The 13,768-nt window shown below is 48.1% G+C and overlaps 1 protein-coding gene across 2 annotated transcripts in view; it reads left to right on the forward strand.

The window, feature by feature from the left end:
- Positions 1 to 13,768, forward strand: part of RASA3 (RAS p21 protein activator 3) — a 1,503,746-nt gene that overhangs the window by 1,431,070 nt on the left and 58,908 nt on the right. Inside the window, exons 20-21 of one of the 2 annotated variants that reach the window (XM_069637121.1) lie at positions 7,561 to 7,608; positions 8,476 to 8,558. In XM_069637121.1, the coding sequence (XP_069493222.1) occupies positions 7,561 to 7,608; positions 8,476 to 8,558 (131 nt within the window). The remainder of the gene's footprint in view (positions 1 to 7,560; positions 7,609 to 8,475; positions 8,559 to 13,768) is intronic. The other variant, XM_069637122.1, reaches the window with a different exon arrangement.

Below are 13,768 nucleotides of genomic sequence, written 5' to 3' on the forward strand. Positions count from 1 at the left end.
CACAAATACATAAATGTTATATATTTGTGTGCGTACCTTAGTATGGTTTGTGTACTTTTTTAGGCCATGCCTGTCCCACAAGCCACGCCCCCAAATGAGTGCCCCCCCAAGTTCTTATCCCAAAGTGCTTTTGGTTGAACGCCCTCGGAGGGATCGGAGTCCAAAAATGTGGGTTGGAGAATTTGGGAAGTGTTATTATGCGTATGCGGATTTCAGCCTATAAAGTTATGCGAGGGTGGCCAAGACCCTGCTAGTCACCCATGTCTAAATGGAGTGTGTATGAGTAAAGCAGCGGAATACTATGGGCTAAAGGGGGATTGTCTTTAAGGAGATAGTTATGTGGGAAGCTACTTTAAATGTCTCAAAGATGTGTCCAAATCCTCCTTTTATTCACAGTCCCAAACACACAGAGTTGATGTTGTATAAGGTGACTTTGTGTGGCACCAGTTGGCCTGGTGAGTGCAAAGTAGCCCCTGGTGGCTGCTGTGCCAAGCTAACCAGATTGGTCAAAGCTGCAAACGTTAAATAGCTCCCAGCAACTGTGATCCTTACCATAGTGTAGTCTCCAGCACCATGCCTTGTCTCTCATATTTCTGGTTTCATGCCGAATTACTGCTCTTTGTCTACAAAAGGCTACTGCAATTATCCTGCACCAATTGCAGTCTCTTTGATTCCCAAAGCAGATCCCTTACGGCATAGGTCTGCAATCTGTGACTCTCCAGCTGTTTTAACCATGGCTCCCATTGACTATGCTGGCTAGGGCTGAATCTGCCAGTAAGACTTAATCTCTCATCCAATCCAGGATGTCCAGGTGCGAGAGCGCATATCACTGTATATTCTTTTCTTTCTTTGAAGATGTCCGGATTGGATTTGCTGAAGAAGTCGTGACGTAATGCATAAAAAATATTTAACAAGGGGGCGCTGTTGCTAGCGATCGAGTATGGCCGCATAGAGCAGGATCTCCGTGCTGGGGACATCCTTGTCGAATTACTCCTGCGTGGCATTGCGATTTTAAACCACACTGGGAGGATGTTGCTGGGATACGTCCCTGTGGCTGCTGTCGGACTCCGGGCCCCAGAGGAGCTGCATCCGGAAAGTTATTGCTGTTTGAAGGCTGCCACCAGGTATCTTCCGTGGTGGCCGTGGTGCGGCTCCATGCAGCACACTCCTACTGACATCTGAGTCCGGGACACAGCAGGCCCGCTGGGGCAGGGGCGCTGCTGGCCCAGACACGCACAGTGTTTTTTGCGCTCCTCATCTGAGGCAACGACTGAGGCACTCTACAACTGGACCCCGGCCGACTGCTGCTTCGTCAGCTGGGGCGGCCGGCCTCGCTGGCCCTGCCCTGTGGACCGGCCGCCGCGACCCCTGGGTCACTGTCCGCGACAGCCACATCGCGCGTGAGGGCTACAGCGCGGGGAGGCCGGATCTCCTGCCCCGCCACCATCCATCAACATGCAAGGTAGTACCCACATAGACGGGCCGGGTGCCGGGGCTGTGTGTTGCCTGTGGCATGGTCGCCCGCATGGCGGTCGCATTGTGCCGATGCAGCCCTAGTGAAGGACGGGCCCTGCACACACAGCCGCATAATTTCAGCTGCCGCCTGTAAAAAGGAAGACATTAATCGCACCTACATTGGCCTCTGGTGGTGACAGCCCCCGCTCCCTGCTACTGATCCGAGGTGGCCTCTTCGAATATGGGGCTGCCTCACACAGATCTCCCCTCTTTGAATTCTGCCTTGAGACCCAAAGTGGGCTCCCCAGAGGGCACACGCTACTGCGAGTTTACGAGCGTGTGTCCTGGCTACTGGTCCTGGATCAGCGTTGGTCCCTCCGCTTGGACCCAACGCACATCACTGCTGTTACCTGGGAGTCCCATCTTCGGTAACATCTACAAGTTTGAACTTGCCTCCCTTCATGTACTGTACCCAACAGACGGTCCTCACCTTCAGCGTCTGTGTGTGACACATGGAGGCCTATAACAAAGTAGTGTGAGATAACCATACTGGGCGGGGGTTACCCCTGGCCAAAAGAATTGAAGTGCCTCTGGGACCTGACTACTAGGATTACGTTGGAGACCACAGTCCACTCAGAGGACAACACATAACTTGATCATTAGTGATCAGCGCACCATGGTCCTGCTGCACCTGCTTGTCCCTCCGGCCTAATGATCTTCAGCTGCACCTGTATGGTCTGAGGCCATTGGCTGACCCACTGTCGGTGGGCACACAAATGGTCTGCATGCCCAGGGGGGCCAACAAGAAGCAAAGTACCATCAATATGTTCGCAAAGGCAACGCTGCAACCAGCAGGATCACAACCGGAGCAAGGGGCAGTCATGTCGTCGCCCTCAGATAACCAGGACACATTGAAGATGTTCGAATACATGCGCAAGGGGTTCACTGACCTCCATTCCAAATTGGACGACATGAGCGGGAATATCTGCTCAATCAAGACTCATATGGAAAAGACAGATAGTCTGGTAATGGAGGTAGAAAACAGGATGAGCACCACTGAAGACGACATTGGCTCCCTCCGATCTGAAGTGAGCACTCTATCCAAGAGGTCAGCAGGAAAAAGGAGGATCTCGAATCTCGCTCTAGGTGCAATATCATCTGCATCATCGGCATTCCGGAAGACAAAGTTGAAGGCCCCATGGAAGACTACATAGAGCAAACCCTATTGACCCTGCTGGGCTCTCCAAAACTTTCCCCATAATTCGCTATTGAAAGGGCACACCGATCCTTAACAGCCAAACCCAAACCTGGATCCCCTCCCCGCCTGATTATAGCAAGGGTGTTGAACTATCGCGACAGGGATGCCCTGCTCTGTGCCGATAGGACCAAGGGTGACCATCTGCTGGGATCCTCCAGGATTCACCTCTACCTGGACTTCTCCCCTGCCGTCCAACAGGAATGCAAAACCTTTCTGGCTGTGAAGAAGAGGCTGCGCGACCTGGGAATGAGATACTCCATGCCTTTGTCATACACCCCCTCTTCCCCACCGGTGACGGCCCGTGTCGTGGTAATCACTCCCGGGGACGTCCCCCCGGCTGCCCGTTGTGACGATTGACCTCCTTCGTGGGCCAGCCCTTGTTGTGTTTCATGACATTCGTCCTTTGCCGAAGCGATTCCCTTGGCCTGGGCCGAGTCCCACATGTTCGAACTATGCTGTAGAAAGAAGTTTTGTTCAGTGATGTTATGCCACAATGACCTAGTCAAAGTCCCAGCATGAGTGTGCTAATTTTCGGTTGGCGCTAATGCCCATCAGGCGAAGTTGCCAATGGTTGTGTTCTGGGTTGGGGATCATCCTTCCGATTGGGGAGGGCTGCGGGTGGGGGAGGGTGGGATCGGGGCGAGCACCAGGAGACAAACTTCCTTACTACACTCATGGAGATCATTAAACCTATGGCCACACACACATGGTCTGGGCAGGGGGTGTTACCAACGGCCTAGACTACCGTCTATGGATAACATACAGATTGTGGAACGATGGGTGACACTGTAACTTACATGAGCTGGAACATTAGGGGGCTGGGTAATTTTGTCAAGATGCGAAAACTTCAGCTTTATGCCAAAAGGCATCAGGTCAATGTGTTCTTTCTACAGGAGACACACGGCCTTGCACCCGTATGTGAGAAATTTGCTAAGTCCTGGGGTTCTCAATGGTTTTACACTGCTTACTCTTCTCAAAAACGAGGTGTAATGATCATTATCCACAAGAGTCTCCAATTGGACAAAAGGCAGTCCACATTGACCACGTAGGGCGTTATGTTCTATTGTTTGGCACCTTACAGGGCAAGGAGGTCGTATTGTTAAATGTGTATGGACCGAACGTAGACGATCCTGACTTCTATGAACACCTATCCAGATTCCCACTTGTTCCGATACTCTGGGGGGGCACTCTCAATGTGCACTACGACAGATCTACCTCCAAGCCTCGCCAACTCTCAAAGGCAGCTAGGGTTATCCTGGACCTACAGGCCCATTTTGAACTGGCCGATCCATGGCGAATACTTCACCCGACTCCCGCACGTTCTCCTTTTACTCGTCCATGCATGACTCCCATTCCCGCATCGACAGATTGCTCGTTACAGATACTTTACTAGCGGCCATCACTCATACTTCCATTCTGGCTAGGACATTCTCTGATCACTCACCAGTGACAATATCCCTCAGATGGTCTGCGGATGTCCCAACGTCCCGGACATGGAGATTTAAACCACACTCCTTGTTAGACATTGCATATGAAGCCGAACTAGGCACCAATATTGACAAATTCTTTAATTCAAATAAAAATGTCTCATCCCAAGCCACCTTGTGGGAGGCGTTCAAAGCTTATGTAAGGGGAATGGCAATATCCAGAGAAGCAGGGGTGCTCCGAACTATTAGGAGATACATAGCCAGAAGCGAAGCGAAGCTAAGCTCGCCGCCCTAGAAATACAGTATGCCGGTACACAATCAACCGACACGTTGGCCAACAAAAGTACCGAACTAGACTCATTCCGTACACTTGCTGAACGTGAGCATAAATTCCTAGACAGACCCCAGGCAGCACGCAGATACAGTGAGGGTGAGCGCCCTGGTCGAGCCCTTGCTTGATTGATCTGGCTCGAGAGGGGGTTGTCGCGTATCCCAGCATAGAAAGGGCAGATGGTACCCTAGCCCTGTCATCGCGGGTGATGGGGGATGAATTCCGCTCCTTTTATGTGAAGTTGTACGCCAATGCCGATACAGCAACGGAGCATGAAATTGGCACCTTTCTGGGTGGCTTTCCGCTCTCGATTATTTCCACAGAAACCAGGAAACCCTTGACGTCCCGATATCTGCTGAGGAGCTAACGAATGCCATTGATTCGCTGGCCTCCGGCAAGGCTCCGGGCTCCGACGGGTTCCTGATCGAGTTTCATAAGAACTATAAATCCTGCCTTGTTCTTCCGCTTCTTGCCCTCTGGAATGAACCGTGCCTCACAGGAACTCTACCAGCCTCTCTCCGAGAAGCGATAATAACGGTGTTGCCTAAACCAGGTAAACCCGCTACGCAGTGTGGTTCTTACCGGCCCCTCTCGCTTATCAACTGTGATGCTAAAGTCCTTGCCCTCAGACTGGCCCCGTATATGCACTACATCATACGCCCGGACCAGCCAGGGTTCATCCCGGGCCGCTCCACCTCCCACAATTTGCGCCGATTATTCAACAGATTAACCCGCATTGACTCTGGTGCCTTGGCTGTTGTTGCATCCCTAGATATGCAAAAGGGATTCGATTCCGTCTCCTGGAGGTTTCTATGGCAGGTACTCGAAAAATGTAATTTTGGTCCCCAATTTAGAGCCTGGGTCAAACTATTGTATTCCTCCCCAGTCGCAAGAGTCCGCACTAACAATCTGTGCTCGACACGATTTCAGATTGAAAGAGGGACGAGACATGGGTGTCCCTTCTCGCCACTGATATTCGCTCAGGTCATGGAGCCATTGGCTGACAATATGACAGTGACACTCACACAGAGGGTTGCGCCTGACTGGCTCCCCTGAAATAATCTCAGTGTATGCAGATGACGCTCTTCTTTTCATCTGAAAGCCCGACACAAACCTCTCCCCAATACTGGAGGATGTCATCCATTTCGGCGAACTATCAGGTCTCTGAGTGAACTGCACCAAATCAATCCTCTTCCCGTTGACTGAGGCCAACGTTCCCCCCCCCCCCTCTGACATTCAGAGCTTTGTCTGGGCCCAAACCGAATTCATATACCTAGGGGTGGTAATTACGCGAGGCCCTGCCTCTCTGTACGATAACAACTATGGTAATTACTTAGCTAAATTGGCTTGGAAGTGCGCTGGGTGGGCAAATCTTTTAATAACCCTAGCAGGTAGGATTGCTGTTCTTAAAATGGTGGAACTGTACAGATTCCTTAACGTCCCGATCTGGCCTGGCCGAGTATTTTTTACAACACTCGCCCGAATCATTAACTGTTTCCTCTGGCACTCGGGCGCGGCCATTCTGAAGCTCACAACATTGATGACCCCAGTGGCGAAGGGGGTTCTCGGCACTCCCAACTTTGAGGGGTACTGGATAGCTGCCCAAACCCACCATGCATCCTTTTGGTTCGCGCCTACACACCCACCCCTTCACGTTAAACTGGAACGCTTAACTACTGATGACCGTGATATCCGCTCCTTGGTGTTTCCTAACTGCTCGGTTCAAGCCAGACTATGGAAACGAACCGGAAACGTGCATTAATTTCATGGCAATTGTCCTCTCTGGAACTTCCTTCCCAATTCCCCTCGGTTGGACTCCGGAACTGTGGACAGCTGGGCAACTGCAGACCTGTTAACTGTCTGAGATGTATTTGAACAAGGTGCCTTCACAGAGTGGAGTGATCTCCCTAGACAACTACGAGGTAGACCTACTCGTTGGCTGCAATACCCCGGCCTGCAGCGAATGTTGAAAGCCAAACTCCCCGGATTTCCCAACATCACACAAGATGACCCAGTCCTTTCAGAACTCATTGACACCACGTCCATGAGGGGCAGGGTCTCAAGGCTGCACACCCTATTTCAAACTCAAAGTTCTCCACCGTTCACCAAACTTCGAGACCCCTGGGCCAGGGACTTGGAGGTTGAGTTGACCAATCAGCGCAGGGATTACATGTGTACCCGCTCCCGGACAGTCTCTTTCAATTCCCTTTTCAAACTGATCCAATGTAAACTATTACATAGGTTTCACTACACACCGGCTAGGCTACATAATATGTCACGGGATCACCCACACACGTACCCACGATGCAACTCTGCGAACGCTGACTAGATACATATGATTTGTCATGTCCTCAAATCACCCAGTTCTGGTCCAATGTATGCACATCTCTGTCAGACATGCTAGAGTGTACCATTGTTCCGTCCCCACTAACCTGTCTCTTCTATCAATTGCCTGTATTGAGTCGAGACCTCAAGAAGTTGGCGAGCCTGGGGCTCCTTCTAGCAACCCGTTGTATTCTCCTGGTATGGCTCTGATCCAGACACCCTACATATGAACAGTGGTTCTGCAACCTTTCGTGGGCCTCAGATACCGAGGATCGCTGGATGCTGATGCAACCGAGCAGGTCCAGACCGAGAGACATTTGGGGGCCCTTTCGACTTTGTCTGCTCTCTGTCTGACGATACTTGTGAAGAGGCAGATACACTGCCTTCTCCTCCCCCGCCATGAGTTAAAGTATGAGATGAATTTATGACTGATCAGATGCCTACTTACCTCATATGCTCAAATGTCACTTTGGCCTGTTGGCTATTTCACAATATTGTAACCGTACTACGAATGGCCTGTGATTTGAAATGGTTTGAAATGATACATTACTCTTTGTTGCAATGCCAAGCTAATTGTTAAATAAAGTAAAAAAAAAAAAATTAACTAAGAAAAGCACTAAATATTTAACACTACCATTCAGCATTGAACCCATTATAGGGCGTTAAACATGTGTTCTCGGTTACACCTGTACATTGTCATCATCCTGTATCCAGCCTTTCTTTCATTTGTGTTGCTCTGTTGCATCTAATGTTTCTCTTTGTAGCAAATCGCTCGAGCAACACCCCTGCGGGAACAAAACAAGAAAAAACAGGTTGGTTCTGCTCAGCAACAAATCAATCCTACAGTAAGAGTTTAAGGTGGATATCATTATCTGGCAGGTTGCCTGGGGATGCACTGCACTTGCCAGCGATTTTAATACATACTCTCCTGTGGATAGTGGTAGCAACACAGGTCCTCTTCAGATATAATAGTAAAATTGGAAGATCTACTCGGGCACCCCTAAAATTGTGTGCCCCTATATACAATGGTGATTTGGCTTTTTTATTAATGTATTAACAGTGTCTAGCGCCATCTCTATTTAAAGACCTTTGCAATACATTTGGCACAAAAAGGCCTTGGTGTACGTGCCGTTTTTGCCATCTCCCTAATTTGTCTGCATTGTGCCACTAAACATTCTTCTAATCATTGTGGCACAGATTGTTTTTCCTGCCTCTGCTCAGTGGCATTAGAAGTCAGTTGGGTCCGGGCGGGGGCAGTGCAACTGGCATCCACCCCAGAGGGACATCTGCCTTGTGATGAGCGAGATCCACCTTAAGTTGATTGGGCTTGAAAGTCGTTAAGGTGGGAGAAACAAAGTTGATTCTTACGGAAAAAATTGTCTTTAAGATTTAATGAAGGAGTCCCATTTCACCACAGTCATCTGTCCTTTATACATGCTTTCTCATTTCTTCTTCGTCGTTTACCCAGTTCCCAAGATCTTCCCCTTTGTTCGTATTTGAGGTTTGCAGCGTGTCATTTCACTGGGAAGGCATTGCAGCGTTTGGTAGCTCTGCTCACATTGCAAACTGTAAATACATGCAAGGTAAATGGACACTTCCTGTGACCTAGTGTGTAGGTTCGTCTCAAGCTATTAAATGTTAAATGCCAAATATTGAGTTTTATTTAAATTCACCCACAGGTGACCATCCCCTGTGCAGCATTCCCATTGAGAACATTTTGGCTGCCGAGAAACTGGAGGAGGAATCCTTCAAGATGAAAAATGTGAGTATGCCCTTAAGTGCAAGTATGTTGTTTTGTGGTGGAGACCTCTTCATTGAAAATGACAATATTCCATTCTTTGGAAATTCATTTTTGTTGTCGTTCCGTGCAGAAGGGTGTTGCAAGCACATGTAATTCTGCCCACTCTTGGCTCACCATTCAACGCCGTAAAATATTTGGACTCCTCTCACGAAGTCTTTCATCTACCTCTAGATACTGTTCCCCTCATTACAAATTTTAACATGCGATGGCTTCTTTAATAAAAGTTAAGCAGTGTAATGCTGGCCAACAAATTTAAGGGACCATTTCAGGCTGAGGATATAATGCTTCCTTGGCTTTTGTAAGTAGGAGTCATCAGGTGACATCACTGCTTTAAATTGGGGAACTGATGTGGATGGGATTGTTCACATGTTAAACAGTAGTCTTTACATTTAGATAAAGAATTGTGACTTCTGTTTCTGTATTTCCTAATTTTTGCTGAAATATCAAAACAAATATTTAGTCAACAAATTCGAAAACCACTTTGTCCCATGCCTTTCATTCCATACTGAGGGAATGGGACCAGAGAATGCCGATTGTTACATCAAATTCAATGTTGCAGAATATCCCTTTGGTGCAGACCCAATCTCTGTGCACGGGCCCTTCTGTAGTCTGCACCTAAATAACCCTGGATCGTTCTGTACGTCCATGACTTATGAAGCAGCACACACGCCTCAGGGAGCCACCAGTGCTGCACCTTCTTTAATGGCTAAAACCCAGGCCCGAGGGTATTCGTCTAACTCCTAAACCTTACACATTTGCATGAGGCAGAAAATGGTAGAAAAAGAAGTCTGCAAGCCCCACGATGTGCATGATCTACCCCTGTACAGATTGGTTTCATGGTCTTCCTACAGCTTAGCCGTGTGGTAGTGCAGTAGGAAGACAAGTCACAACGGTGGAAGAATCCCTGTGCAATCTATTCCTAAAGGAACACAGGGGAGAGGTGGTTCAGGATCTTTTCTCCCATAGTGAACAGGGCTAGTCTCCTCTGAGGTGATGCTGGTGCTTTCACACTTGTGGTTAGTGATCCCTGCAACACCACACTCCATGTATTATCTGTATGCCGTGTTTTTAATTAGGCCAATACTAGTGCATCCCCCCCCCCAGTCGTTTTCGTCTCAATTGTTTTAATATGTAGGATGTTTTGGGGGTTTGGGATGGGGGGGGGGCAGGTTACTGGGTGAGGTGCGTTAGTTTGCTTATGGAGACAAACCTTCCCCCATTTAAAAGAAAAAATTGAAAATTCGACGAAAACGCCATCAGGACGAAATGCAAGAGCAATGTGCAAACGAGGAAACTGATTTCGTCAAAACACGTACAGCCGTTTTATAATATAACGAGGCTATACGCTGCCTCCTCGGGAGTGACCTCTGCACACACGGTTGCTGGCTACAGGGGTGTTTCTCTCAAAGTCCCCTTTGGCTGGATCAGAGGAAACCATCTTTGTCAGGTTCTGCCATATTATGACTGCCGATGATTCTAAGATCATTTTTAAGGGAGTACTAATGGTGTATATGCTGAGGCCTGCCCACTTTCCTCCACTTCTGCTTTCACCCCCTGACCCCTCCCACTTCCATCCCTCCTCTCCCAAGGGATCGACATGCCACCACCAGCTCTGTCAAATGCTTCTCCGCCAGAGGAGCAGCCTGTAGCCTCAGGGAGCTTAGTAAACCTCTCCCACCAGAAAAAGCAATTCTGCTCAGGTTCTGTCAGCCAAGGCTAACAAATAAGAAATTCTGCATGTTTTGTGTGTAGCAAAGAAAATGTCTGGAGACTCCAGGCAGTGAAGACATGCCTAGATGCAAAATGTTGCAGGCCAGTCAAGTGAAAGAACCTTCCTCCAACCCAGAGGCTCAATCCGTAGCGACATCTATCTTTTCTCAGCGTCTATTCCTTCCACTTCACCCGCTTCCTCCCCGTTTTATCCCAAAAGAAAAAATGAGAAAAATAACCAACAACCTTGGCAAAAAACTGTGCTGTACATATAAGAAAGGCAAATGTGGGCTCCACTTTACCTGCATGCAGTATGCACCAATGGCAAGCGATTCCAGATTGTACATGCCACTGCTCCCCTATTGGGAGCAATTTCTAACTGGCCTTTTTTCAGTGGCAAGCAGCCTGCAGACACTAGGCTTGAGCTGGTGGCATCGCTGGCATGTCCGAGTCAATCTAACAAAACAACATTTATAGCCCTCCCTTCTCATCCTCTCCATTTTGTCCTTCATTCCACAGAGGATGAGCTGGGACATCTACAAACATCTGTTATCAGCAGTAAAGGCCACTCTATTAATACCTGTTTGTTATGTTAATGAAAAAACGAACCTGCTCACAGCAAAATCACTACAGAGTATACTTAAGCTGCACTTTCACACACTCATAAAGTGGAGAGAGGGAGCTCTTTCCAAGGCTTCTAAACCATGTCCCAGGATGGTAGACTTGGCAAGATGGTACTTCTTTTGCTAAACCAAGGAAGAGGCCGCAAACTACTCCACCCCCCCCCGCCCACCACCCTCCCCATTGCATCTTCATCTGGGGAAAAAACTGCAAAGTTGGACTCCCCCCACAGTATGGAGCACACTGCACTAGTTGCACAACATCTACCTCCCTTGAACAATTTATGGACTCGTTACCTGGAGAACAAGGGTTTGGCTCCCACTTATTCTCTCTGCCGCCACCCTCCTTCTTTATACTAAGTCACTGGCCACAAATATTGATGTCAACAACTTCACTGCATATGAATGTTGTAGGACAACGACCGATGGAGCACTTCTGTGCCCTCAGAATGGATACAGAGCATTCATTGAATTTGCTTTCAGATTATGCTTGTCCAAGCAGTTCTGGCCTTGCTTTTCCAGGCGATCTAGGCACTCATGTCATCCTGTATGATGGCGATGTGAGAGACCAAGCTGCACTTTGCAGAGAAATGGTCACTGACAGGAGACCGCTCGCTGTGTGCCACAGTTAACCAGGCAGCGGAACCTGGTCTCGGCGGTATAACAAGAGTACTTTCCATAGAGTGAACTAAGTTTGGAGACAGATGTGCACAACATAATAGTGAAGTGCGGTTGATTGGAGGAGGAAGGAGAAGGCAATAAAAGGAGGGTGTGTGATAGCAGGGAATGACCGAGGAGGAGGAGGAAGTAACAAGTGTGAGGAGAGAAATAAATCAGGAGAGAGGTGGGGAGAAAAAAGGGGAAAACATGTTATACTTGTTCTTTTATAACGCGCTTTCTGGGACCTGTACTGTTCTTTTTTCCATAATTAAAACGTGCATACAAGTCCCTGCGGGCACAGGCTAGTGCACTTTGCAGCCATGAAATTAGGCTGCTCGTGTAGCTTTACACTCCTAAACTGAAGCACAGCAAGGTGAGCAGTGGACCAAACCTTGAATACATTGCTAGACAAAACCAACTCCCAATATGTTTCCATAAAGACTAAAATGGTGCCCGAGTAAAATGTAGAATGCGCTGGATGAAAACTGTAAACGAGTAACTGTAACATGGTGAAACGTGAGGGAAGTACCAACGAGCAAATGTTTCCCAACGGCCAACATTGGATTTCATCCACCTGCATTCCCAACCTTTCTGAATTTTCAAATTGTAGTCCTTTATGGCATCATGGCACGATAGGGAAACTGCTACTCGAATCTATCTTCACACACAAATTCAAGAGGGTGAAGAGAAGAGAAGGGGAGGAAAGGCAAGTGAGGTGGAACAAATTACACGCCTCAACGAGGACACTTAGTCAACCAGGCCCCCTCGCAGTGTCTTTTACTTGTGTAGTGTAATGGTGGCTTATAAGGTTGCTTATATTACCACCTGCAGAGTCCAGATTTTACTTGCATCGTGGGCGACATTAACATTATTATCCCAGATCTCTGGTACTCATTTAATCAAACTGACGGCTAGCCGAGGGGGGTCGCTCACGCTGTTGACTTGCAGGTTACATCACACAGAGGGGCTGCTTTTTGGTTCCTTTAGGGCTGCACTCGGTCTTTAAAGGGATGGTCTAGTAAAAATGTTTATTTAAAAAATAGATAGGCAACATAAAAAAAAATACTAGCATTCTCTGTTTTAAAACTTCCTATGTAAAATTTTGAGCTATTCAAGCTCAACATTTGCAAAAGCAAGCACATGGGCGCATCCATTTTGTGAAATGGAGGCCCTCCTGTGTTGGCTTTTGCTTTTGCGGCACTAATGAAGGAAAAGCCAGCCAGCTGTAGTAAACAAAAGCTACCGCTGGGTGGCTTTCCCTTCATTAGTGCTGTAGGCGGAGGACGGGGACCGGAGACCAGAGCAGGGAAGCTGCAGCTAAAAAAGTGCAGATGTCCAAAAAAAGAGTGCCGCTGTGGGCCACCGGCCAGCACCGCCACAAATTAAACACTTGTTAGTTAGAATTGGGAAGATGAGATGACTACTTAACCCAGATTTCCTATATGTGGAAAATGGCAGAATCACTATATTTACACTCTTTTAGTTAGTTGTGATAATGTGATATCTTCTGTGAAAATTAGCATTACATCTTGTGTTTAGCTACGAGCTCTTTTTGACAGCATTGCCATATTTTACCTTGTAGTAAAATAGAACATGTTTATTTTGAGTGCTCTGTGACAAATCCAGGGAAATTCGTGCCTTCTCCCCGAGGGGGAAGCAACCACCCTCCCCCTGTTTAGCTAGGGAGGTGAGCCAGCTCTGCAAGACCTTCCATAGGCATCGAGACAAGTAAGACCTCACCTGGAGAGACTCCCCATTAGGGAACAAGGACTCCTGTTACTGTGAGGAACTCCTTAACTCCTTCCCCACGATGGCATATATTGGAGGCTTAGAGTTGAAGAACAATATAGAAGCCAAAAATGTGGCTGAAGGAAATATACATGGTAACCAACAAGAAAAAGGATCGGTCTCTTTAAAGAGAGACTTTCAGCTTCTTTGTCTCCGTTATGTGGAAGAGGATGAGAAGCCGAGGCAGAGAGGGGAAGGGCCCCCCGACTGAGAGGCGGAGGCGAAGAAGACTGCAAAGCCTGTGAAATTCAGAAGTACTCCGATTCTTAATAGCAAGGTGCTGGAGGTCCAGCTTTTATCCGGATGGAGAAAGTGAGGGGAAAGGGAACCCGAAACCTGGTGGTGGTGTGACCACGACAGCCTTGTGGTGGGGAGTGTACCCAGTCAACGACG

Source organism: Ambystoma mexicanum, chromosome 7p, assembly GCF_040938575.1.
Source record: "Ambystoma mexicanum isolate Mex_15411 chromosome 7p, UKY_AmexF1_1, whole genome shotgun sequence".
Classification (NCBI taxonomy): Eukaryota; Metazoa; Chordata; class Amphibia; order Caudata; family Ambystomatidae; genus Ambystoma; species Ambystoma mexicanum.